This window comes from Hyperolius riggenbachi, chromosome 3 (assembly GCF_040937935.1).
Source record: "Hyperolius riggenbachi isolate aHypRig1 chromosome 3, aHypRig1.pri, whole genome shotgun sequence".
Classification (NCBI taxonomy): Eukaryota; Metazoa; Chordata; class Amphibia; order Anura; family Hyperoliidae; genus Hyperolius; species Hyperolius riggenbachi.
Window position 1 is genome coordinate 55842901 of NC_090648.1, and position 27016 is coordinate 55869916.

Sequence of the window (27016 nt, forward strand, 5' to 3'; positions counted from 1 at the left end):
TACATAGTCTTATTATCTTTTGGGAGACACCCATGTTACAGTTGTGTTCAAAATTATTCAACCCCCAATGCTGCAAAGGGTTTTGAGGAATTTAGTGTACTTTTTTTGTGATTGCTTCATTGACAATTATTCAACCCCTTAAAGACTACCACTCTTAACCACTTAAAGATAATCTGTATTGTTAAAATCGCTCAAAAGTAAACATACCAGTGCGTTAGGGGACATCTCCTATTACCCTCTGTCACAATTTCGCTGCTCCTCGCCGCATTAAAAGTGGTTAAAAACAGTTTTAAAAAGTTTGTTTGTAAACAAACAAAATGGCCACCAATACAGGAAGTAGGTTGATGTACAGTATGTCCACACATAGAAAATACATCCATACACAAGCAGGCTGTATACAGCATTCCTTTTGAATCTCAAGAGATCATTTGTGTGTTTCTTTCCCCCATGCACTGAAGTTTCAGGCTGCTCTTTTCTTCTTGCAAACAGCTTTGCCCTTGTCTGTAATTCTCAGTATGTGAAAGCCCAGCCAGCTCAGAGGACGATTTATCCAGATTGTAAAAGATAAGAGAGAAGAGGGAAGCTGCTCTAATCTAAATAACACACAGGCAGTGTGCAGAGAGGGACCTGGAAGGGTGAGTTCATAGCAGAACCACAACACTGAAGAACTTGGCAGCCTTCCAGACACAGGCCGACAAGTCTGACAGGGGAAATATATATTGATTTATTACAGAGACTGTGATAGCAGAAAGTGCTGCAGTTAGCCAGAACACATTAGAATAGCTTTTGGAACTTGTAGGATGATAAAAAACAGGATGCAATTTTTGTTACGGAGTCTCTTTAAGGACTGCAGTCATAAAACCCCTTAAGGACCAGAGCCTTTTTTTCCATTCAGACCACTGCAGCTTTAACGGTTTATTGCTCGGTCATACAACCTACCATCTAAATGAATTTTACCTCCTTTTCTTGTCACTAATACAGCTTTCTTTTGGTGCTATTTGATTGCTGTGCTGCTGCGATTTTTACTTTTTATTAAATTCATCAAAAAAGACATGAATTTTGTCAAAAAATTATTTTTTTTTTACTTTCTGTGCTGACATTTTTTAAATAAAGTAAAATTTCTGTATACATGCAGCACGTAAAATGTGGACGTACATTTTTTTTTTTTATTAAAAAAAAAAACAATTCATCCTATATTTATTGGTTTGGGTAAAAGTTATAGCGTTTACAAACTATGGTGCCAAAAGTGAATTTTCCTATTTTGAATCATCTGACTTTTCTGACCACCTGTCATGTTTCATGAGGTGCTAAAATTCCAGGATGTTATAAATACACCCCAAATGACCCCATTTTGGAAAGAAGACATCCCAAAGTATTCACTGAGAGGCATGGTGAGTTCATAGAAGATTTTATTTTTTGTCACAAGTTAGCGGAAAATGACACTTTGTCACAAAAAAAAAGAAAAAAAAAAAAAAAAAAGTTTCCATTTCTTCTAACTTGCGACAAAAAAAAAAAAAATGAAATCTGCCACGGACTTACCATGCCCCTCTCTGAATACCTTGAAGTGTCTACTTTCCAAAATGGGGTCATTTGTGGGGTGTGTTTACTGTCCTGGCATTTTGGGGGGTGCTAAATTGTAAGCACCCATGTAAAGCCTAAAGGTGCTCATTGGACTTTGGGCCCCTTAGCGCAGTTAGGCTGCAAAAAAGTGCCACACATGTGGTATTGCCGTACTCAGGAGAAGTAGTATAATGTGTTTTGGGGTGTATTTTTACACATACCCATACTGGGTGGAAGAAATATCTCTGTAAATGAAATTTTTTTAAATTTTTTTTTTTACACACAATTGTCTATTTACAGATATTTCTCCCACTCAGCATGGGTATGTGTAAAAATACACCCCAAAACACATTATACTACTTCTCCTGAGTACGGCGATACCACATGCGTGGCACATTTTTGCACCCTAACTGCGCTAAGGGGCCCAAAGTCCAATGAGTACCTTTAGGATTTCACAGGTCATTTTGCAACATTTAATTTCAAGACTACTCCTCACGGTTTAGGGCCCCTAAAATGCCAGGGCAGTATAGGAACCCCACAAATGACCCCATTTTAGAAAGAAGACACCCCAATGTATTCTGTTAGGAGTATGGTGAGTTCATAGAAGATTTTATTTTTTGTCACAAGTAAGCGGAAATTGATTTTAATTGTTTTTTTTCCACAAAGTGTCATTTTCCGCTAACTTGTGACAAAAAAGAAAATCTTCTATGAACTCACCATACTCCTAACGGAATACCTTGGGGTGTCTGCTTTCTAAAATGTGGTCATTTGTGGGGTTCCTATACTGCCCTGGCATTTTAGGGGCCCTAAACCGTGAGGAGTAGTCTTGAAAACAAATGTCGCAAAATGACCTGTGAAAACCTAAAGGCACTCATTGGACTTTGGGCCCCTTAGCGCAGTTAGGCTGCAAAAAAGTGCCACACATGTGGTACTGCCGTGCTCAGAAGTAGTATAATGTGTTTTGTGGTGTATTTTTACATATACCCATGCTGGGTGGGAGAAATCTCTGTAAATGACAAATTTTAGATTTTTTTTTTTTACACACAATTGTCCATTTACAGAGAGATTTCTCCCACCCAGCATGGGTATGTGTAAAAATACACCCCAAAACACATTATACTACTTCTCCTGAGTACGGCGATACGACATGTGTGACACTTTTTTGCAGCCTAGGTGCACTAAGGGGCCCAACGTCCTATTCACAGGTCATTTTGAGGCATTTGTTTTCTAGACTACTCCTCACGGGTTTAGGGCCCCTAAAATGCCAGGGCAGTATAGGAACGCCACAAGTGCCCCCATTTTAGAAAGAAGACAGCCCAAAGTATTCCGTTAGGTGTATGGTGAGTTCATAGATTTTATTTTTTTGTCACAAGTTAGTGAAAAATGAAACTTTGTGAAAAAAACAATAAAAATCAATTTCCGCTAACTTTTGACAAAAAATAAAATCTTCCATGAACTCTTCATACACCTAACAGAATACCTTGGGGTGTCTTTTTCTAAAAAGGTGTCACTTGTGGAGTTCCTATACTGCCCTGGCATTTTATGGGCCCAAAGCCGTAAGTAGTCTGGAAACCAAATGTCTCAAAATGACTGTTCAGGGGTATAAGCATCTGCAAATTTTGATGGCAGGTGGTCTATGAGGGGGCGAATTTTGTGGAACCGGTCATAAGCAGGGTGGCCTCTTACATGACAGGTTGTATTGGGCCTGAACTGATGGATAGGAGTGCTAGGGGGGTGACAGGAGGTGATTGATGGGTGTCACAGGGGGTGGTTAGAGGGGAAAATAGATGCAATCAATGCACTGGGGAGGTGATCGGAAGGGGGTCTGAGGGGGATCTGAGGGTTTGGCCGAGTGATCAGGAGCCCACACGGGGCAAATTAGGGCCTGATTTGATGGGTAGGTGTGCTAGGGGGTGACAGGTGGTGATTGATGGGTGTCTCAAGGTGTGATTAGTGGGGGGAATAGATGCAAGCAATGCACTGGCGAGGTGATCAGGGCTGGGGTCTGAGGGTGTTCTGAGGGTGTGGGTGGGTGATTGGGTGCCCTAGGGGCAGATTAGGGTCTAATCTGATGGGTAACAGTGACAGGTGGTGATAGGGGGTGATTGATGGGTAATTAGTGGGTTTTTAGAGGAGAGAACAGATGTAAACAGTGCACTTGGGAGGTGATCTGACGTCGAGTCTGCAGGCGATCTAATGGTGTGGGTGGGTGATCAGATTGCCCGCAAGGGGCAGGTTAGGGGCTGATTGATGGGTGGCAGTGACAGGGGGTGATTGATGGGTGATTGACAGGTGATCAGGGGGGATAGATGCATACAGTACACAGGGGTTGGGGGTCTGGGGAGAATCTGAGGGGTGGGGGGGTGATCAGGAGTTCCCAGGGGGCAGTTTAGGGACTACAAAAAAAAAATAGCATTGACAGATAGTGTCAGGGAGTGATTGATGGGTGATTAGGGGGATGATTGGGTGCCAACAGTGGTCTGGGGGGTGGGTCTGAGGTGTGCTGTGGGCAATCAGGGGGCAGATCAGTGTGTTTGGGTGCAGACTAGGGTGGCTGCAGCCTGCCCTGGTGGTCCCTCGGACACTGGGACCACCAGGGCAGGAGGCAGCCTGTATAATACGCTTTGTATACAATACAAAGCGTATTATACGCTTTGTATGCGGCAGATCGGGGGTTAACATCCCGCCGGCGCTTCCGTATGGCCGGCGGGATGTCGTTGCGGGTGGACGGAGCCTAATGCCGGCGGATGGGCGCGTCCGTAAGAGTCCCAGGACCTAACGCCAATGTGCGTTACGTGGTCCTGGGGCTGCCACTTTGCCGCCGCCAATGTGCAGTGGGCGGTCGGCAAGTGGTTAAGAACAGAGGTTCATTCAAGTGTTTTCGATCAGGTATTGAAAACACCTGTGAATGTTAACAAGCAGCAAGCAAGCATAATACTCCAATAAGGCAGATTTAAAATAACTGATACTCAGCTCCTTCTAGATATTTACTGGTGTGTTTACAAACATGGTGAAGTCAAGAGAATGGTCCAGGAAGACAAAAGAAGAGGTGATTTCTCTTCACAGGAAGGGCAATGGCTATAAGAAGATTGCAAAGATGTTAAACATACCAAGAGACACCATAGGAAGCATCATTTGCAAATTGAAGGCAAAGGGCACTGTTAAAACGCTACATGGTCGTGGCAGAAAGAAGATGCTGACTTCAGCTGCTGTGCGCTACCTAAAGCGCAAAGTGGAGAAAAGTCACCATATGACTGCTGAGGAACTGAAAAAAGATTTGTCAGATGCAGGTACTGAAGTTTCAGCTCAGACAATAAGGCACACACTGCGTAATGAAAGCCTCCATGCCAGAACTCCCAGGCGCATCCCCTTGCTGTCTCCAAAGAATAAGAAGAGTTGACTGCAGTATGCCAAAAGTCATGTAGACAAACCACAAAAGTTTTGGGAAAGTGTTCTGTGGCCTGATGAAACAAAATTAGAACTGTTTGGGCCCATGGATCAACGCTATGTTTGGAGGAGGCAGAACAAGGCTTTGGGGCTATTTTGCTTCTGCAAGTACAGGGAAGCTTCAGCGTGTGCAAGGTACCATGAATTCTCTTCTGTACCAGGAGATATTGGATGAAAATGTGATGCAGTCCGTCACAAACCTGATGCTCGGGAGACGTTGGACCTTTCAACAGGACAATTATCCCACATACCTCCAGGTCCACTAGAGCATGGTTGCAGATTAAAGGCTGGAACATTTTAGAGTGGCCATGACAGTCACCAAACTTAAACTCGATTGAGAACCTCTGGTGGGACTTAAAGAAAGCAGTTGCAGCGCGCAAGCCTAAGAAAGTGACTGAACTGGAGGCTTTTGCCCATGAAGAATGGGCTAAGATACCCGTAGATCGCTGCAAGACACTTGTGTCAAGCGATGCTTCACGTTTAAAAGCGGTTATAACTGGAAAAGGATGTTGTACTAAGTACTAAGAATGAGTGTCACTTGGGGGTTGAATAAAACTGATAATGATGTGAGCACAGAAAATACATTTGTGGTTATTTCATTATAAATGTTATGTTACATTTGTCTGACTTACAAGTGCCTCTTTGATTTCATTGTAAACAAGATGTCTGAAATGATCAAAATCCATGTCGAACTGGCCAAAACACTCAATTTTAGTGGGGGTTGAATAATTTTGAACACAACTGTATTTCCCATAAAAAAAATTACTTGCTGGTTGAATAAAAGTAACTTTAGGTCAAAATTTGCCAGAGGTATGAATAATTATAGGCAGCACTGTATATTCCCTGAGCCAACAAAATTGATCTTTACCATTAAAAATATTTTTTTTTGTAACTACACTAGCTGGTATAACCACATTACAGTTAGGCCCGCCCACATGATGTCATGACCACACCCTTTTTTTTTGCCTCGGCGCTGCAACATTTCTTCAAACATGATGCCCCCTCATATGTGCCTGTCTAGAACCGGCTCTGGAAGGTAAGCAACATAGGAGCCTCCTAGCCCATGAAATATGAAGACAATATGGACATTATTAATTCTCGGGTTACAGTGAGGTTAGCTGCTGCTGGTGAACGCAGTCAGGGGTGTACAAATCTGATAAGAGCCTTTTGCTAGAGGTGTTCAGACCCCTGACAATTTGCAGGCACAGAGTTTAAACGAGGAGCTTATATAGCACTTTGTCAACCTTAGAGAGAACCCGAGGTGGGGAAGTCAGGAAGAATCCTTTTGGCAAAAAAGTTCTAATTATGCCCCTATCCTGGAGTTCTAGATGGAGAGGTTAATTCATTTTTGTGTTGTGAAAGTGACTGAGGGGATTTTATAATTGGATGCATTTGCAATTTCTTTGGTAATCGGTATTCCAGAGATGGCAAAGGCATCACAATAGCTACATGTGACAATTTAGTGGCTCTCACAGTGGGGAAGTCCTCGCCTGATCAGCATCGTATTGCTGCTGCGAGAAGTAATGGATGCTTCTCACTCCCTCTCCCCCTCCCCTCTCCACAGAGCAGAACAGGGTACTCCAAAGCCATCAGGATGTCTGTACTGTTATTGCTAGTGAGCTGTCACCAAACACAATCAATGGCTTAAGATGACAAAAATCTAATGGAGTACACAGCATAACCCTGAATCAGGTCTGTGTGTGAGCAGTGACAGTCACACCAGCAATAAAGATACACATTTATTCTATGTTTACTGCTGATTACTCACCTGTTATGCCATCTGTAACATTGTCCTCCTCTTTACTTGTCCTCATCATGTCGCCTTCCTCCATAGACTGCTGGTCACTCCTCACATAGGTCTCCTCTTCTTCCTCCTTTTTATTTGTCTCCATCATGTCAACATCCTCCATAGACTGCAGATCATTCCTCACAATAGTGTCTTCATCTTCCTCTTTAATTGTCCGCATCATGTCACTCTTCTCCATGGGCTGAAGATCAACCCTCACATTTGTCTCTTCTTCTTTCTCTTTAACACCACCACTTGCATGTACCAGTTCTCCACCCTAAATTCACAAAATGAGAGCTAATTAAAATTGTGAATACAGAAAACAGCATACACAGGATAATGTAATTCAGTTTGGAGTCTATGGGGACCCTCAGTTTCTCCTACCTGATAATGGTTGGGGGCGGTGGGACCTTCCTGTGGACAATGCAGAGAATAAAGAGGACCTATACATCTCTCCAGTGGATTTCGGTTACTTGATTCATCTGTAGGAAACACACACACACCCTGACTGAATACATGGTCTCTATGGGTTTATCAGATAATGGAGGATCTAGGTGGACAATCCAAGGAATACAGAGAACTTGTACACCCCCCTCTGGTGGGTTTCTGCTACTGGATCCATCTGTGGGAAACACACACACACACACACACACACACACACACACACACACACACACACACACACACACACACTAGATACATTGTCTCTGCCCATCCTGGGAATAAAGAGGACCTGTAAATCCCTCCGATGGGTTTCTGTTAAAGGGAACCCGAGGTGAAAGGGATATGGAGGCTGCCATGTTTATTTCATTTTAAACAATACCAATAGCCAGGCAGTCCCCCCTGATCCTGTGTTTCTAATACAAGTGAAATCGTATTCAATGCCAAGCCGCTGCAGCTAAAGCTAATAAAATTTTGGGATGCATTAAAAGGGAAATAAAAACTTGAGATGCTAGCATAATATTGCCTCTGTTTAACTCTCTAGTAAGGCCCCATCTGGAATATGGAATTCATTTCTGGGCACCACATTGTAATAGATAGCGGAGATACTGCCGCAGAGGCAAGCGGCATGGCGGCTATCTCCGCGTATCAGCCGGCGGCCTCTGCCGCCCAGTTACATGCTGCTGCTCTGCCTGGTCCTTCTATTGCACATAGATTGAGGGTTACGCGCGCGCCAGGCGACAGGACCTTTATGCGAATAGGAGGGGAGTCAGCTGATCTGCCTAGTCAGCTGACTCCAACGGTACTTTGGATTGGCTGAGTGATAGGGGCGGCGCTGCGGGGCATCTCTGTATATATAGTACTAGTCTGTCAGTTGCCCCGTGTCTGCTGTTGTGAATGCTAACGTGTTAGCGCTCAGACGCTAGTCAGACCCCAAAGTGTGCTAGAACCAGCTGGAGCTGGGGATCCACACTTAGCCAGATTCTGTTGATAGCTCAAAGTACTAATTGGATTGTATTAACTGTTATGACCTTCTGCTTCCTTTGACCACTCTCCTGCTTGCTGATTCTGTACCTCTGCCCATCTGATTACTGTTGCCTGAACTTAACACTGAATCAGCCTTCTGTCTTTGTACTTTATCTGTCCGCACGTTGCCTACTCTGCTTGTCTGACCTTCCTGGCCCCACCAGTGGGCCTTGCCACTGGTGAGGAATCTGTAGTAGCCTTCACCTACTTCTCAGGTGATCAGCCTTTGCAGCACTGTCTGTAACACCTGCTCCTCAGGTGTCCACTAGCTGCAGTATAGTCTCAATCACCTGCTCCTCAGGTGATCATCCTTGCAGCACAGTCAGTGGTCCCTGCTCCTCAGGTGTCCACTGGTTGCAGTACAGTCTGAATCCCCTGCTCCTCAGGTGATCATTGGCTGCAGTACTGTCTGAGTCTCCCGCTCCTCGGGAGATCTCCTCTTCCTCATTACTGTTGCACCAAACACTATCCCACATTGGTTGTCCTGTGTCTGGCTATACTAGCATTATTGGTGATTCTGCAGATCACCACATAATCAGGTATAGCATCTGTATTATTGGTGATACTGCAGATCACCAATGATCAGACAATCTGTTTTGCTGACACCAATCGTTACACACATTACAGGAAAGATATTGCAGTCTTAGAGCAGGTGCAGAGACGAGCAACAAAATTAATACGAGGGATGGGAGGTCTCACTTACCAAGAAAGGTTAGATAAACTGGGTTTATTTAGTCTAGAAAAGAGACGCCTTAGAGGGGATCTAATTAACATGTATAAATACATCAGAAAGCAATATAAAAGCTTGGAGATGAGCTTTTTGTCCCTAGGCCTTCTCAAAGGACTAGAGGACATGATCTGCACATGGAGGAAAAACATTTTAGCCATTTATTTAGGAAAGGGTTCTTTACAGTTAGAGTGATTAAGATGTGGAATGCATTGCCACTGGAAGTAGTTATGGCAAACTCTATACCTGCATTTAACTGCTTGCCGACCACAATATGCCGATAGACGTAAGGACCTTGGGGCTCACAGTGCAGGAGATGTGCGCGCAGGCTGCGCGCACATCTCCTGTTGGTGGGCAGAGCAGAGCTCCGCCTTCAGTTTTTGAGTGGCGATCGCTGCTCAGGAGACTGTTAGACAGCAAAACCGCAGTCTAACTACATTATACGGTGCTGCGAACAGCAGCAGCGCTGTACTGGGGACAGCTGTGTGACACGGCTGTCCCCCTGGGGCACTAAAGAGCGATCGGCTCTCATAGGCTGAAGCCTATGACAGCCGATCGTGTGATTGGCCGGCTGGGGAGAGGGAGGAAGGGAAGGGGAAAAAAAATGAAAAAAAAATAGGCATATTTATTAATAAATAAAAAAGAAAAATATTTGCAAAAAAAAAATAAAAAAAAATAAACACTGGAGGGTGGCAATCAGACCCCACCAACAGAGAGCTCTGTGAGTGAAGAGAAAAGGGGGGGTGAAATCACTTGTGTGCTGTTTTGTGCGGGCCTGCTGCTTGGCCTTAAAGCTGCAGTGGCCCATTTTGTAAAAAATGGCCTGGTCTCTAGGGGGGGGTTTAACACTGCGGTCCTCAAGTGGTTAAAGGGGGCTTAGATGCTTTCCTTGCATTAAAAGACATCCATGGCTACAATGACTAGGTAATGCCCAATGATGTTGATCCAGGGATGTTATCTGATTGCCATCTGGAGTCGGGAGGGAATTTTTTTCCCTTTTGGGGCTAATTGGACCATGCCTTGTCAGGGTTTTTTGCCTTCCTCTGGATCAACAGGGATATGGGAGGGTACAGGCTGGTGTTGTACTTTGTTCTCTGGTTAAACTTGATGGACGTATGTCTTTTTTCAACCCAAATAACTATGTAACTATGTAATACTTTTAGCCATAGACCATGAACAAGCATTGAGCAGATCAGGTACTCTGACTCAGGTTTTACTGGATTAGCCATAGGCTTGTTCCAGGGTCTTGACTCAGACACACTACTTATGCCAGAAGATCAACTGGTCTGCCAGGCAACTGGTATGGTTTACAAGGAAATAAATGTCAGCCTCCATATCCATCTCGCCTCAGGTTACCTTTAAGGGATAGCTGTAGGAAACACCCACTGACTGCATTCATGGTCTTTACAGTATCTCACAAAAGTGAGAACACATCAAACACACTACAGAGATATGAAACTGTGATGCAATGTAAAGTAGTGAGTCGACAGCTTGTATAACAGTGTGAATTTACTGTCCCATCACAAGAACTCAACACACAGCCCTTAATGTCTAAACTAACTGGCAACAAATCTGAGTACACCCTTATCTGAAGAATGTCGAAATTCTGCCTAAAGTGTTAATATTTTACTTTACTTTACATTATTTTTCAGAACTTCCTTGACTCTTTTGGTCATTGATTGAGTTATTTCGATGGGACAGCAAATTCACACTGTTATACAAGCTGTACACTGACTACTTTACATTGTATCAAAGTGTCATATCTTCAGTGTTGTCCCATGAAAAGATTTTATAAAATATTTTGAACAGTGGGGAAGTACTCCTTTTTCCTTCTTCCCATACATATATACAATCTGGGAGCACTGCAAGAGTGCCAGGGGAAACTCTGGATGTGGTAGAAGATCAATGTGTTATGCTGGGGGCGAATCAATAGTGTGTCGGATTAAGTCTATGATTTGAGGAGGCTGTATTGGGAAAGTATCCATCTGCACGCTGCTTGACTTAGTGTACCCCACAAGGCGCCTGGGCTCATATTTGATTGATTTGTGGGAGAGATCATGTTTGTGAGATACTGTTTGTGTTTACCAGATAATGATATAAGGGAGGGATCTCTGTAAACCCCAAGTATTGCTCTCTCCTTTACAAGCAATGAAAGTCTCCTCTTACCCGGTGATGTGAGAGGCGGCTGATTCTCCATCATGGCGTCCTTGCAGAGGTCCTGGTGTCCTTCTATATACTGCCCTGCCTCCATAGAGTAATAGGTTAGACAACGTGCCTCCTTCTAGGAACCTGACACATAGAATGAATCATACAGTCAACATCCATACAAATACATACAAATCACTGTCACTGGATACTGTCCCATAATTACTGGTAATGCTCAACTCACCCGACAGCAGATCAATGAGGGTATTCTGCTTCTTGTGTATCTCAGATATCAGGTGTGAGGTGGGGGCACCGCAATGGTCAACAGACTTCACAGAAGGAAAAATCTGTAGGAAAAGACTGAAAATAAGGTCATGTGACTGTCCCAGAACCCCCCCTGATCTCTCCAGTCATGTCTAAGGGCCCATTTCCACTAGTGCGCTTCGATTCCATTGCGGAAAACATGAAAACGAATTTGCATGCGGATGCAAAATTTTAATGCGAAAACAGGTTAAAATTTGCATCTGTTTGTAAGTATGCAAATTTAACCATGTCAGTGCCTGTGTGCTTTTACATTGATTTTAAGTGAAATTCGCATGGAAAATTCGTATAGCGAAAACTTAGCCGAATTTCCTATTAAATACATGCGAATCGCACACTAGTCTTGCGGTGCGCAAAATTCTGATGGCTCTGTTGTGCAGATTTTTTCTGCACAGTCCACTGCACAGAATTTCTGACTAGTGGAAACAGGCCCATTGATTTATATTGGTTATTCGAATCTGCATGAAGAAAACGCATGCAGAATCGCTCTAATGGAAACGGGCCCCAAGTCTTCTCTCATTAATGGACAACTGAAACGAGAGGGATACGGAGGCTGCCAGATTTATTTCCTTTTAAGCAATACTAGTTGTCTAACTAGTAAATAAATATGGCAGCCTCCATATTCTTCTCACTTCAGTTGTCCTTAACCTGCTGAGCGGTCTGGACGAGCTCAGCTCGTCCAACACCGCCAGAGGCTGCCGCTCAGGCCCTGCTGGGCCGATTTGCACCAAATAAAAAGCAGCACACGCAGCCGGCACTTTGCCAGCCGCGTGTGCTGCCTGATCGCCGCTGCAGCGCGGCGATCCGCCGCGTGCAGCGGCGAAAGAGGGTCCCCCCAGCCGCCCGAGCCCAGCGTAGCCGGAACAAACAGTTCCGGCCAGCGCTAAGGGCTGGATCGGAGGCGGCTGACGTCAAGACGTCGGCTGACGTCAATGACGTCACTCCGCTCGTCGCCATGGCGACGAGGGAAGCGAAACACGGAGGGCCGCTCATTGCGGCCTTCCGTGTTATCTCTTGCCGCCGGAGGCGATCGGAAGATCGCCTCCGGAGCGCCCTCTAGTGGGCTTTCATGCAGCCAACTTTCAGTTTTATTTAAAAAAAACCCTCCCGCAGCCACCCTGGCGATTTAATCAGAACGCCAGGGTGGTTAAAAGCAGGGGGTGTTTATCCGCTTGGCCTGACAGACAGGAAGTGTACAGAATATCCTCTACGTTATACACTCCCCCACTTCAATACCTGTCCTTCCTTTCCCCACCCCGATACCTGTCCTCCCAACTATGTGCTCCTATCCCACCCCCAAATACTTGTCCTCCCCTCCCCCACCGTGTGCTCCTCTCCCACCCGAATACCTGTCCTTCCCTCCCCCACTATGTGACAATGTGCTATATGCGTTGAATTATTTACAGATGACAAAAATGGAAATACAATGAAAGCAAACTTACACCTCATCCTCTATTGCCAGCACGAGCTCTGCTCCCAGTACAGTCCTCTCCTCCCCACTATGTGCCTCGCCCCAATACCTACCCCACTATGCGCTCCCCGATACCTGCCTCCCCCTTCCCCCCCAACTATGTGCTCCTCTACCACCCCAGTACCTGTCCTCCTCTCCCCACCGTCTCCTTTCCCAATCCCTCCCCACTAGTGATGGGCTTTCAAGTAGGTGACTACTCAAATTGGAATTTTAAGTGAAGTTTAATTACTTCAGGTGTGACCACAGACAACAGGGGGTTAACGTACCCAGAAGCCTTCAGGATCGTCTGCGTTCCATTACGCGTCATAGGCCACGTTCCTTGACTCACTACTCCGCTTCCTCTTTCAAGTAACCCCCCGTCGCCTGTGGTCATACGTGAAGTAATCAAACTTCATTTGAAATTTGAGTAGTCACCTACTCGAAAGCCCATCACTACTCCCCACTATGCACTTCTCCCCAATACCTGTCATCCCCTACTCCATTATGTGTTCCTCCCTACCCCAATACCTGTTCTCCCCCTCTCTGTGTGCTCCTCCACCATCCCAATGCCTGCCCTCCCCTCCTATGTGCTCCTTCACCACTCCAATACCTGTCCTGTCCTCCCCCACTAAGTGCCTCTTTCCAGCTCAAAACCTGTTATCTCCTCCCCACTATGTGCTATATGCAATGTACAGTGTTCTCCCCAGAATTTTTTTCCAGCCGGGTGGCATGAAAATGTAGCCGGGTGGGATATTAAGGTCATGATGGTCGGGAAAGGAGGGTGATGGTGTGTGCTACTATTAGGTAAGAATGGGCAGGGAGGATCATGCTGGGTGCTGCTCGTTGGGGAGGAGATTAGGTGGATCGCACTGGGTGTTGGTGAGGTAATCATGTTAGGCACTGCCGATAGGGGTAGAGGATTACACTAAATGATGCTAATGGATTCCGAGGCATCTTACACTGAGTGTAGCTGTTGCGAGGGGCAATCCGTTAAGAGTGCTGCCAAAGCTGGAATAATACCAGACAGGGCTGTAGACTGAGTTACTAATTTAGGCCCAAAACCACACATGCCCACAGACTGTTCTGTTATGTCTTTCAAAAAGTCTCACAATAGTCTTGGCTGACATAGTGGTAGTAAGCCCAGTGTAGACATGCTTGTTGGTCTTGCTAGACAGCATGCACTACAAAGATAAAATAAAAGTGCTTGGGGGTTTCTGCTGTGGCTTCTCCCCTTAAACAAAGTCAAACTGAAGGGAAGAGGAATAGGTGTGTCTGGGAGGGAGATAGATTTGTCTTTGAGGGACAGAGAGAGTTTGTGTGAAAAGGACTGGGAAAGGGGAAAGAAAAAAAAAGAGGGAGAAAGTTTGTCAGTTAGACAGAGGGAAATGTTGTAGAGGGAGAGTGAGAGACATATGCAGGAATGAAAATGTGTGTGAGTGCACAGCTCACTGCAGGAAGTCTGCAGACTGATGTCCAGGACAGCTAGATTTACTATGTAACGTCTCAGTCTGGGGCAGAGCAGTGGGGGAAGGGAAGCAGTTGTATATGTAAAGTTGTCTAAATAATACCGGTCTCTAGCACAGAGACAGAAGCTGACCAGAAGGATTCCACTGCTTGGGGACCGTACTGCTATCAGATAACCATCTGCCTTGCTGTTATTACTCTCCCCGGCATGAACTAGCGCTGCTCCACACGGACCTCTGATCGGGTGAGGCTGGAGCACATGCTGGGAAGACAGGAGAAGGAGAGTCCGTCCTCTGCATGACAGGCAGATCAGCGACTCACCAGAGGGAACACAGGAAGCCCACGTTCTATCAGTTCTTTCTCTGTGTGCTCCTTCAAAAGCTCCCACGGTCTGGCTTGTAATGTCAGGAGCTGAGGAGGAGGGCGGAGATTGTGTCAGAGTGACAGCGGGCCAGCTCCAATGCCACAGCCGCTGCACACTGTGCTGGATGAGTGTGGAGGACTCAGAGGACGGCAAATATGATTAGTGATCACAGCAGCCGGGCGGGGACTGACCACCAGCCGGGCGCTCCGCCCAGTTAAAAGGCTCTAGGGAGAACACTGATGTATTAGTTAAAGATGGCAAAAAATGGAATTACAATGAACAAAGTAAACTTACATCCCTTCCTCTGCTGCCGGCACAACCTCTGCTATCAATATTGTCCTCCCCTTCCCATACTATGTGTCCCTCCCTCACCCAAATACTTGTCCTCCCCTCCCCCTGATACCTGTCCTCCTCATGGGGGGCCATGTGCTCCCCCCCACCTCAATACCGGCCTTTCCCTCCCCCACCCAATACCGACACTGACCAAATAGGGGGACACAGGAAAAGCCATTGGCTGTTCCTGTGTCCTCATGTGGTTAGTGTAATGGTTCGTTACTTCCACATCATCTGACTGTGCCTTTGCACTTTTGACACTAACGTGTGCCACAGTCCAGATCCTGGTGAACATTAACAAGTCTCAGTGATTAAAAAAAATCTAATGTAGGCTATCATTAACTCTTAAGTTAGTCATTCTAACGTATAAAACTAAAACATTTCATTAAAACATTTATTGTTCATTTTTAACCACCAACGACAACCAGCATACAACCAATATTTATTGCCAAACCACATACATTCCTCATTCGGGAATCATACCATCATATGGGTGTTATAGTTGCATTTCATACTGGGGTGATTATTGCATTGAATATGGGGGTTAATTTCACGTTTCATACAGGGGTGTTTGTTGCATTTTATAAAGGGGGCGATTTTTGCATTTCATATGGTTGTTATTTGCTGCTGGGGTCAAAGGGTATTGCAGATAGTAAACAGGGGTCAGTATCATACTAAATTATCTGCAATACCCCTCGACCCCAGCAGCAAATAACATCTATATGAAATAACATGCATGTAAACTTTGCAAGAATCACCCCCCCACACACTGTCCTTTCAAGTCACCTGCACATACCTTCAACGCTGGATCTATGTTCCATTTTTACTATTTTTGCAGGAGCCGGCAACTTTTCACAAACTTTGCCCAACTAGTATAGCCAGGGCCGGATTTGTAACTTTTCACAACTGATCTCTGGCATATTAAATCACTGTGATTGAATATGCCAGTTGCTAAAAATCAAGTAATACAGGATCTTCTCAAAAAATTAGCATATTGTGATAAAGTTCATTATTTTCTGTAATGTGCTGATAAACATAAAGGCCCATACACACGTCGGATTTTAGCGAACGACTCGTCGTTTGAACGTTCCGTCATTCGGACGTTTTCGCGTCGAATCCGACGTGTGTACAGACTATCGTTCGGGTGATAAGACTGGTTACCAACGATCCGCCGGGCGGATCGCTGGTAACCAGTCTTATCACCCGAACGATAGTCTGTACACACGTCGGATTTGACGCGAAAACGTCCGAATGACGGAACGTTCAAACGACGGGTCGTTCGCTAAAATCCGACGTGTGTATGGGCCTTTAGACTTTCATATATTTTAGATTCAAACACACACAACTGAAGTAGCTCAAGCCTTTTATTGTTTTAATATTGATGATTTTGGCATACAGCTCATGAAAACCCACATTTCCTATCTCAAAAAATTAGCATAGTTCATCCGACCAATAAAAGAAAAAAGTGTTTTTAACCTCCTTAACGGTAACCCCGTGTGTGACACGGGGTAAGCCGCCGGAGGGTGCCGCTCAGGCCCTGCTGGGCCGATTTACATAATTTTTTTTTTCGCTACACACAGCTAGCACTTTGCTAGCTGTGTGTGCATAACGATCGCCGCCGCTACCCGCCGATTCGCCGCGCGCCCCCCCCCCACGAGACCCCTGCGCTGCCTGGCCAATCAGTGCCAGGCAGCGCTGAGGGGTGGATCGGAACACCCGATGACGTCCGTGACGTCATCGCGATCGTCGCCATGGCGATGGGGAAGCCCATACAGGGAATCCCATATAGAAAAAGAAAGAAAAACAATCGAGAGCCCCCAATAGTGTATTACTGTTGGACCAGTTGCGTATTAAGTAATAAATAAGATATATACTCACAAGTGTGGGTTGCCAGCCTCAGGCAACCACTCTCAATGCGTATGGGGAAATTAGACCTGTCCCCACTCAGGCTAAAAGAAGTCGCTCTCCGTAGAAAAAAAGAAGGGTATAATCACCCATCACTACACTAGCATACACTACTGCGCTGTCACTCCTGTTTGCATTTTTGCCTGAGGAAGCGGGCTTGAGACCCGAGAAACGCGTTCCAGTTATTTTTGGAGTACTCACTAAATTGATTAAAATTGTTGTATCATACACAGCGGTTGTTTTTTTTTTGTTGGGGAGACGAGTCCACCCTCCCCATCAACATTTTAATTGGTTTTAATTGGTTACTACTTTTATTCTGTTGGCGCCTCTGTTCCTTTCTTATACAGGGAATCCCGTTTAGAACGGGATTCCCTGCAGGGTAAAAGCGGCGGCGGTGATCGGAGGGGTGGGAAGGGGTATGCATGTAGCTAGCGCTAGGCTAGCTACATGCTTTAAAAAATTTTTTTTAAAAAAAAAACAAGTGCTGCGCTGCCCCCTGGCGGATTTATTGTACCGCCAAGGGGGTTAAAACAAAAAAAGTCAACCTTCAAATAATTATGTTCAGTTATGCACTTGGTCGGGAATCCTTTTGCAGAAATGACTACTTCAATGCGGCGTGGCATGGAGGCAATCAGCCTGTGGCACTGCTCAGGTGTTATGGAGGCCCAGGATGCTTCGATAGCGGCCTTAAGCTCATCCAGAGTGTTGGGTCTTGCGTCTTTCAACTTTCTCTTCACAATATCCCACAGATTCTCTATGGGGTTCAGGTCAGGAGAGTTGGCAGGCCAATTGAGCACGGTAATACCATGGTAAGTAAACCATTTACCAGTGGTTTTGGCACTGTGAACAGGTGCCAGGTCGAGCTGAAAAATGAAATCATCTCCATAAAGCTTTTCAGCAGATGGAAACATGAACCCACTTTTGAACCAGAAACAGCAGCAGAAGCGCCTGACCTGGGCTACAGAGAAGCAGCACTGGACTGTTGATCAGTCGTCCAAAGTACTTTTTTCGGATGAAAGCAACTTTTACATGTCATTCGGAAATCAAGGTGCCAGAGTCTGGAGGAAGACTGGGGAGAGGGAAATGCCAAAATGCCTGAAGTCCAGTGTCAAGTACCCACAGTCAGTGATGGTCTGGGGTGCCATGTCAGCTGCTGGTGTTGGTCCACTGTGTTTTATCAAGGGCAGGGTCAATGCAGCTAGCTATCAGGAGATTTTGGAGCACTTCATGCTTCCATCTGCTGAAAAGCTTTATGGAGATGAAGATTTCATTTTTCAGCACGACCTGGCACCTGCACACAGTGCCAAAACCACTGGTAAATGGTTTACTGACCATGGTATTACTGTGCTCAATTGGCCTGCCAACTCTCCTGACCTGAACCCTATAGATAATCTGTGGGATATTGTGAAGAGAAAGTTGAGAGACGCAAGACCCAACACTCTGGATGAGCTTAAGGACGCTATCGAAGCATCCTGGGCCTCCATAACACCTGAGCAGTGCCACAGGCTGATTGCCTCCATGCCACGCCGCATTCAAGCAGTCATTTCTGCAAAAGGATTCCCGACCAAGTATTGAGTGCATAACTGAACATAATTATCTGAAGGTTGACTTATTTTGTTTTAAAAACACTTTTCTTTTATTGGTCGGATGAAATATGCTAATTTTTTGAGATAGGAAATTTGGGTTTTCATGAGCTGTATGCCAAAATCATCAATATTAAAACAATAAAAGGCTTGAACTACTTCAGTTGTGTGTAATTGAATCTAAAATATATGAAAGTCTAATGTTTATCAGTACATTACAGAAAATAATGAACTTTATCACAATATGCTAATTTTTTGAGAAGATCCTGTATATGGGCACTTACATCTTATGGGCAACCAAGCAAGCAGGCTGAGACAGCATTCAGCAGCAACCTTCATCCCCAGCAAGTCAGCTAATCTATATTGCAGCCATTGTTTATTTGTCTTCCCAGGCCCTCTAGTTTGAAAGCTCTGTGTACTATCCACTGACTCTGCACTATATCAGATACAAACTGCATTAGCAGAGGTCTCACTCATACCAAAGGATGATTATCAGCTCACGTGCAGAGTTCTGAACTTCTCCCCGCATCAGTGTGGCGCCGCATGCTTCAGAGGAGCTTGTGTTGTAGAGAAGCAGCCGGGAAACAGAGGGGGTGAGGCATCAGAACTCATTGCCATGCACTGCCCTATCCTATCTAGAGCTGCCTAGAAGGGATGGGACTGGCTGCTAGAGATGGGAAGTTCAGATCTTTTCAATGATCCGGATGATTCGAATCGGATCATTGAAAAGATCCGGATCTTTGATCCGAATCTCGGATCATTTTACTACCGAAGCATTCGGGGGTGAAATGAATAGCAGGACAGGTCTTTCCCTGCTGTGGACAGGAGAAGGGGAGGGGGGTGGACACACAGAGAAGGGGAGAAGATGGACAGAGGGCAGGGAGTGGACAGAGAAGGGAGGAGGGACGAGCAGAGAGCAGAAATGTTTGTTTGCACACAATACCCACATGCTGCAATCATATGCTTTACATATATTTCACCTATTTGTTCATCAGTGTACTTCGAAAGCAAAACGTCGCACAGTGAAAGAAAGCATTCCCCAAAGCATTCCCAGAAGTGAAGTGCAGCTGTTTAGAGCGAGTGCAGGAGGATCATATTGCACAGCAATCACAGTGCCTGCAAAGTTACTGAGCTGTGCTGAGCTGAGCCAAAAGCTTCCAATGTGTTCACTGAGCACAACTAAGGAACAGACAGCCTGTAATGAGCAGCACATTATAGCCAGTATGTGTGCTCTACACATATCTGGCAGTGGCACCCATGTCCCCTCTCTCTCATCTACCTGTCCCTGCAAGGCTGGCTCCCATCCAACAGAGCGATCCATCTCAGCTCTGCTTCCAGGACCCCGCTGCCCGCTGAGAGGGGGCGTGTCGCTCCTGGCCCCGCCCCTTTTGCGATCCGAATCACTCATTTTGATGATTCGACTCACAAAATAGATTCGGATCAAAGATCCGAATCGTTCATGATCCGGACAACACTGCTGGCTGCTGACATTCATGCAGCCAGGACAGAGGAGACACACTGTGTACATTTGCTTGGGGGAGGGGGAGAGAGTGTCTGCAGCTGCAGACTCTCTCCTCAGCCTCAAGTAACACAGTGACAGGACTAGTTTCCCTGCGCTCTGTTCCTACTTGTACCATGCAACCGCCACTGCAAGCTAATAGACAGGCAGCCAGCTAAGCGGGGAATACAAGAGCAGATTTCCGTTATGGCGGGTGACAGACAGTTAACCTGCCCTTACCCTTACAAACCGACCAGCCAATCACTGTTCAAGCAGGTCACACAGAGGCAGAGGAGCGCTCCTGCAGTCTACAGCAAGAGCTGAGCAGTGATTTATAGCAGGCAATGGAACACTCCTGCCTGCAGAGTTCAGAAGGTTTACATCACCAGCTTTAGCTAGGTAGGCGGGCGGGATCTCAAAACAGCCGGGGGACCCGCCCACCTAAATAGTCCTGGGGAGAACACTGTACATGAATCATGCAATAGCCTTTTCTGATATTCCTATTACCATGGCTTAAAGGGGCAATATGGCGAAAAATTGTAAAATGTAAAATATGTGCAAACATAGACAAATAAGAAGTATATTTTTTTTCCAGAGTAAAATGAGCCATACATTACTTTTCTCCTATGTTGCTGTCACTTACAGTAGGTAAAAACAGAAGCGACAGGTTTTGGACTAGTCCATCTCTTCATAGGGGATTCTCATCAAGGATTTATTCTTTATAAACATATTCCCTAAAAAGCATTTAAACAAAGATGCTGGCCAGCTTCCCTGCTCGCTACACAGTTTTTTGGCAGTTGAACAGAGCAACTGCCATTCACTAAGTGCTTTTGAAAATAAATAAATCCTTGAGAATCCCCCCATGAAGAGATGGACTAGTCCAAAACCCGTCGCTTCTGTCAGATTTCTACTACCTACTGTAAGTGACAGGAAAATAGGAGAAACAATTTATGGCTCATTTTACTCTGGAAAAAATGTACTTATTTGTTTATGTTTAAACATATTTTACAAGTTTTCGCCATAGCGCCCCTTTAACCATTTCAGCCCGCAAGTTGTTTTCACCTTATTGACAAGAGGAATTTTAACATTTCAGCGCTTCTCCCAGTCATTCCCCAATAACTTTATCACTACTTATCACAACAAAATGGTGTATACCTTGTTTTTTCCACCACCAATTAGGCTTTCTTTTGGTAGTACATTATGCTATGATTTCATTCTAAATGCATTTTAATAGTAAGAAAGAAATGCATTATTTCTTAGTTTTCAGCCTCTATAGGTTTTTTTTTAAAGTTCTACTGCAGATAAAAGCCATACATTTTATTTGCCCATTTGTCCCGGTTATTGCAAAATTTAAATTATATCCCCAGTACAATGTACAGTGACAATATTTTATTTGGAGATAAATGTTCAATTTTCAGTTTTACATCCATCACTAATTACAAGCCCATATTTAAACAATAATATATTCTCGACATACATACAGTATTGAAACATTTTTAGTCCCTAAAGTCTGTAGGTGTAATTTTACTATATGGCCACAAGATGTCCTTATGCATTTCCTATTGCATACAATAAGTACGCTAAATAGGAAGTAATGCTTGCCTGTGTTTCGCTGGAATTGACGCAGGCATCTCATTAATGCCGGTGATCATATGAAACAAGAGGGGAAATTTATGAATGGGAACTTTGTTCACATTCATTCATCGAATGATCGGCGGTGGAAACGAGCAAGCGGGAAAGAGCGCAGCGGCTTCATTCTAAAGCCTGATACACACCATACAATTTCCTGTCACATAGATGGGTGGAATAGATAATTTTCGACAGGTCTAATCTGATGTCCAATCGTTTTTCTGATCGATTTGCATAGAAATGATCTAATTGGAAATCCAATCGCATCTGTCGGAAATTATATATCCATTTTCCCATCTATATGAAGGGAAATTACATGGTGTTTACCAAGCATAACTTCCAGGGCTGTGGAGTCGGTACAAAAATTCTCAGTGGATTCCCTGCAGCTCTGTGGGAGTGCATATGTAGAGTATAGTACTACTGTGTAACAAAGTAAACCTGAGACAGATGAAATTAAAGTTTTATACACACCTGGGGCTTCCTCCAGCCCCCTTCAGGCTAATCAGTCCTCCGCCACCTGGATCTTCTGTTATGAGTCCAGGTACTTGAGCCAGTCTGGCGTAGTGCGCATGCACACAATCCGCTGCCGAGAGCGTACTACACCTGCGCAGCACTATTGCACAGGTGCAGAACGCTCCTGGCTGTGGAAGCGGCATGCGGCCAGACTGGGCTGCCTGGTTGAATTACCAGGACTCATAGCAGAAGATCCAGGTGGTGGAGGTGGAAAGCGAGGGACTGATTAGCCTGAAGGGGGTTGGAAGAAGCCCCAGGTATGTATAAAACTTTTCTTTTCAGCCTTCTCAGGTACCATTTAATTCGTAGTCACCAAAACAAATTTTAACAACATATCAAATTATTTGATTTCATGAGCAAAGAGAGTGCATACATTTGCATAAATCAGAATCAACGCAGAATTATTTCCATCTCATTGACCATCTCTATTAGTGACACGGCTTTATTCTTACAGCATAGATGTTATTTAGTATATATAAGGAGATTCCTGTGTACACCTCATATATAGTCACAATCAGATGTGTATATCTGACTTTAAAAATTCGGGGACTGCTTTATTGAAGAAGCACAAGTAAACTAATTTTGATTGGTTTATTTCATTTTTGTGGACTGAGCACAGCTATTACTGTATGTATAAATTATTTATGATGACTATTTGAGAAATAGAACATTTTATCATATTTTCTTTTTTAATTACAGTTTAAATTTATTAGGAGTCGGAGTCTGAGTCTGTGCATTTTTCCCCGACTCCGACTCCAGGCACCCAAAATTGCCACAACTCAGACTCCACAGCCCTGATAACTTCTCCCCCAAAACAGCAATTTCAACGCAACACTTCAACCCAATTAAAATAGCACAGATAGGACTTGATCCTAGCAGTCGTAAGACCCGAATCCCCTCCCATAAGATTTTAACCCACTAGCAGTGGCCTTCAACATACTTGCAGCGGACTTCAACACACACTGGACTTCAACTCACTCATTTCTAGCAGTGGACTTCAACACACACAAAGGCCTTGTTCACTTAATAAATCGCAATCACTGAGTGCGTTTCCCAGCACTTTGAGCGATTTTTAGAAGCGCTTTTCAAAGCACTTTTGTTAGGCGATTTGAGATGTTCTTCCTGTCAACAATCAGGAAGCGAACTTTGACTTAGAACTAAATAGCTGTAATTAACTTTCTGAAGAGAAGCGCTCATAAAAAGGCTTTTCCAAGCGCTTAGAGATTTTTCCATAACTTGCATTGAAGGGCAAACGCTCAGGAAATGGTGAGGCACCCACGTTTGCGATTGGAAAGAAATAAAGTATACTTACCCCGTGTAAAAACGTTGTGCCCTGTTGGCAGCCAGGGTTGCTCGAATACCCCCTTTTACTATTCGAGTGGTTGCGAATTCGGGTTTGCGAAAATTCAGATTCGGTTGTAATCATGACCACGTGAACCAATTTGAATTCGCATTCGCCTCATCATTACGCATGGAATCCAGAATCACGAGTCGTAATCACGAATGGCCTTTAAATTGCTTCCAAAACATCTTTTATGGTAAATGATTCGCTCTCTGTTCCACCTCCCATTGTCACAATCAATGTAGATAACACCCCAATAGCATCAACCCCCAAAGCTCGTTGCCTGGGGGTAACTCTGGACTCAGAGCTCTCCTTTATACCACATATCAACACATTAACTACCTCCTGCTACTTCTATCTCAAAAACATTTCCAGAATGTGTCCCTTCCACTCACAAGAAGCAACTAAAATGCTTGTGCATGCCCTAATCATCTCCCGTATTGACTACTGTAACACCCTACTCTGTGGTCTACCAAAAAGCAGACTGGCACCTCTCCAATCCCAACTAAACTCCGCTGCCCGTCTCATCCACCTCTCTTCTAGATCCTCTGAGGCAGCCCCTCTCTGCCAATCCCTCCATTGGTCACCAGTTGCCCAAAGGATCCAGTTTAAACTTTTCACACTTAACGCTTGCATACAAAGCTCTACACAAGCTATCACCTCCATAAAATTTCCTCTTTAATCTCCAGATACCTCCCTGCCCGGACCTCCGTTCCTCACAGGAGACCCTTTTGTCCTCCAGACTAGTCACCTCCTCTCACTCTCGCATCCAAGACTTCTCATGGGCTATCCCTTTCCTTTGGAACTCTCTCCCTCAGCCGGTTCGTTATGTCACGGGTCTGGAAACCTTCAAACGTACTCTGAAAACACACCTGTTCAGACAAGCCTATAATTTTCAATAGACAGCACTGAAGGCACACTGGCTCGCCCACTAACCCCTGTGCTTGCTTCCCTGCTGTTTCCTCCCCACTACCCTCTAGATTGTAAGCACGCAAGGGCAGGGACCTCCTCCTAGTGTTTCTCATACTGCTGTAATTTTAACATATGCACATGGACCAACTACACATCAACTACCGTACGTATGTATTTGTATTTATTCTATTCAATGTCATGACTGTACAGTGTCTTGTATTTCGTATGTATATTTGTTCCCCGTTATTTGCTTGTACTATGTACAGCGCTAGGGTTGCAACGGTATGAAAATCCACAGTATGATAACCGTCAAAAAAAATACCGCGGTATGATGGTATCACGGTATACGGTATTACACAATTCTCATTTCAATTATCCTGAGCCTGCATAATCTGTGGCTGGAAATGTAACAGGTTCTCTTTAAAAATGAACTTATCGGCCGTGGTGGCAGTCAGGTCACAGGTGACATGGGGAGAGATCAAACACATTAGACTTTGATTATGGTAGGATTAGAGTGTGAGCTCCTACAAGGACAGTCCACTGACTGTCCACATGACTATGTACTCTGTAAAGTGCTGCAGAAGATGTCAGTGCTATATAAATACATTAGGCAGGTCACAGGTGACATGGGGAGAGATCAAACACATTAGGCTATGACTATGGTAGGATTAGATTGTGAGCTCCTATGAGGGCAATCAGTGACATAATTTTAAACGTTATAAAATCTTTACTGAAGCACTGTAAAATAAATCAGGGCTGTGGAGTCGGAGTAATTTTGGGCACCCGGAGTTGGAGTCGTTGATTTCATAAACTGAGGAGTCGGAGTCGGATGATTTTTGTACAAAGTCCACAGCCGGTCGGAGTCAAGGAGACGGAGCCATTTTGGGTACCTGGAGTCGGAGTCGTGGTTTCATAAACTGAGGAGTAGGAAGATTTTTGTACCGACTCCACAGCCCTGAAATAAATACATCATAATCTTAATACAGGTCAGAGAGAGGGAAGTGAGAGAGAAGGAAGGGAAATACACAACAGTCTGTGAGAGAAGGCACGTAGGGACAGTAATGCTGGGTACACACTTTGCGGATTATTTCCAGCATGTTCGATCGGGTCTCGATCGATACAGCCGTCGATTTACTCATGTTAAGTATGCAAAATCAACGGCTGTATTGATCAAAACCCAATCGAACATGGAAATAATCGATCGGCCAAGATTGATCAAGTGGGAAATCCCAATGTGTGTACCCAGTATAAGAGATAGCAGAGAGAGATGCAAGAAAGTGGAAGGGGGGGGGGGGGGGAGGAGAGAAAGGCAGATAGAGGAATGTAGGAGGGACCGATGCTGAAAAATGTGTGAGTCAGAGGAGAGTGAATGAGAGAGAGAGATGTCTAGCCACAGGTGGTCCAGTGCAGCAGGGCAGGGGTTAAAGCACTAGGAAGGGGGAGGGTGAGAGGAGCATATGAGAAGCAGAGGTGCAAAGCAGAACAATTACAGGGCAGCCAGACACAGGCACTTCCATGGACAGGTTAGCTCACTTATGTAAATATAATACAGACCTTCCACCATGCTTCAGCGTCTCTGCTTCTGTCACTGGAACACAGAAACGGCTCATCTCTGCCCACCTCCTGTGCAGCTCTGTCAGCTTCGTCTCTGCAGCCGATAAAGGTTTTCATAGACTGAATATCTAGCACGCACTTCAAACAAGCCGGGCGGGAATGAGAGGGGGCGGTGCTCATCCTTACAGCAGGAAGCTCTGCAGGGCTGTAATGTGAGCTCCCTCCTCATGCTTTAGCTGCTAATATGATTGGAACGGATCTCCCTGCTGGCGATGTCCCCTAGGCACTATTTGCCGCCCAGAAGCCGGGAGCTTTCTGCGTGTGCGTTCCAGCCGCGGCCAGGAGCTCTCTGCATATGCGCTCCAGCCGCGGCATCACTTCCTATCCTGCGCGTCACCATCCGGCACCAGCTTGCTTTTCTAATAGGGAGACAGAGAGCTGGGCAATAGCGGCGTGGTAGCGGGGATGATGCGGAAGTCGGCGAAAACATTAAGAAACCAGTATTTCGAGAATCTTCGTGGTATGATTACCATGGACATTGAAACCACGTCATCACGTATATCGTCATACCGCAACAACCCTATACAGCGCTACAGAAGATGTTTGCGCTATATAAATAAAAAAATAGGGATGGTCCCGCACCTCATCTTCATCATAACCATCATCATCATAATCCTCCCCAAACAGCTCCTCTGAGCCCCCAACCACCTCTTCTGCCCCAACATCCCCTGGATCAGGCCCCTCCTCCTCCTCATCAAAATCGCTGACAACAACCTCCTCTATCTCAAACTCCGCCTTGCCTGTCTCGATCATCTCCTCCTGAAACTCTGCCACAACAGCCCTCAAGTCGCTTGCGGTGTTTGGGGTAAACAGCGAGCTCAGGGAGGGCGGGCTGGCAGTAGCCGCTGGGGTCAACATGACCTCAAGCGGTGGTGGCAGGCAGCACTGGTCTTGCTGGAGGTCTGGCTGGTATCGGTGGCCTGCTGCTCCACCATCAGTTCCACGACAGCCTGTGT

General features: G+C 45.2%; 1 protein-coding gene across 2 annotated transcripts in view; it reads right to left on the minus strand.

Annotated features, from left to right (window-relative positions):
• LOC137562624 (zinc finger protein 585A-like) overlaps positions 1-27016 on the minus strand; it is an 82814-nt gene that overhangs the window by 15474 nt on the left and 40324 nt on the right. Inside the window, exons 2-5 of one of the 2 annotated variants that reach the window (XM_068274143.1) lie at positions 11377-11479; positions 11154-11276; positions 7178-7275; positions 6776-7070 (exon numbers count right to left, since the gene is read on the minus strand). The exons of the other annotated variant lie outside the window; for it this stretch is intronic. Of the exons in view, the coding sequence (XP_068130244.1) occupies positions 6776-7070; positions 7178-7275; positions 11154-11238 (478 nt within the window). The 5' untranslated portion in view covers positions 11239-11276; positions 11377-11479. The remainder of the gene's footprint in view (positions 1-6775; positions 7071-7177; positions 7276-11153; positions 11277-11376; positions 11480-27016) is intronic. 2 annotated transcript variants of the gene reach the window in all.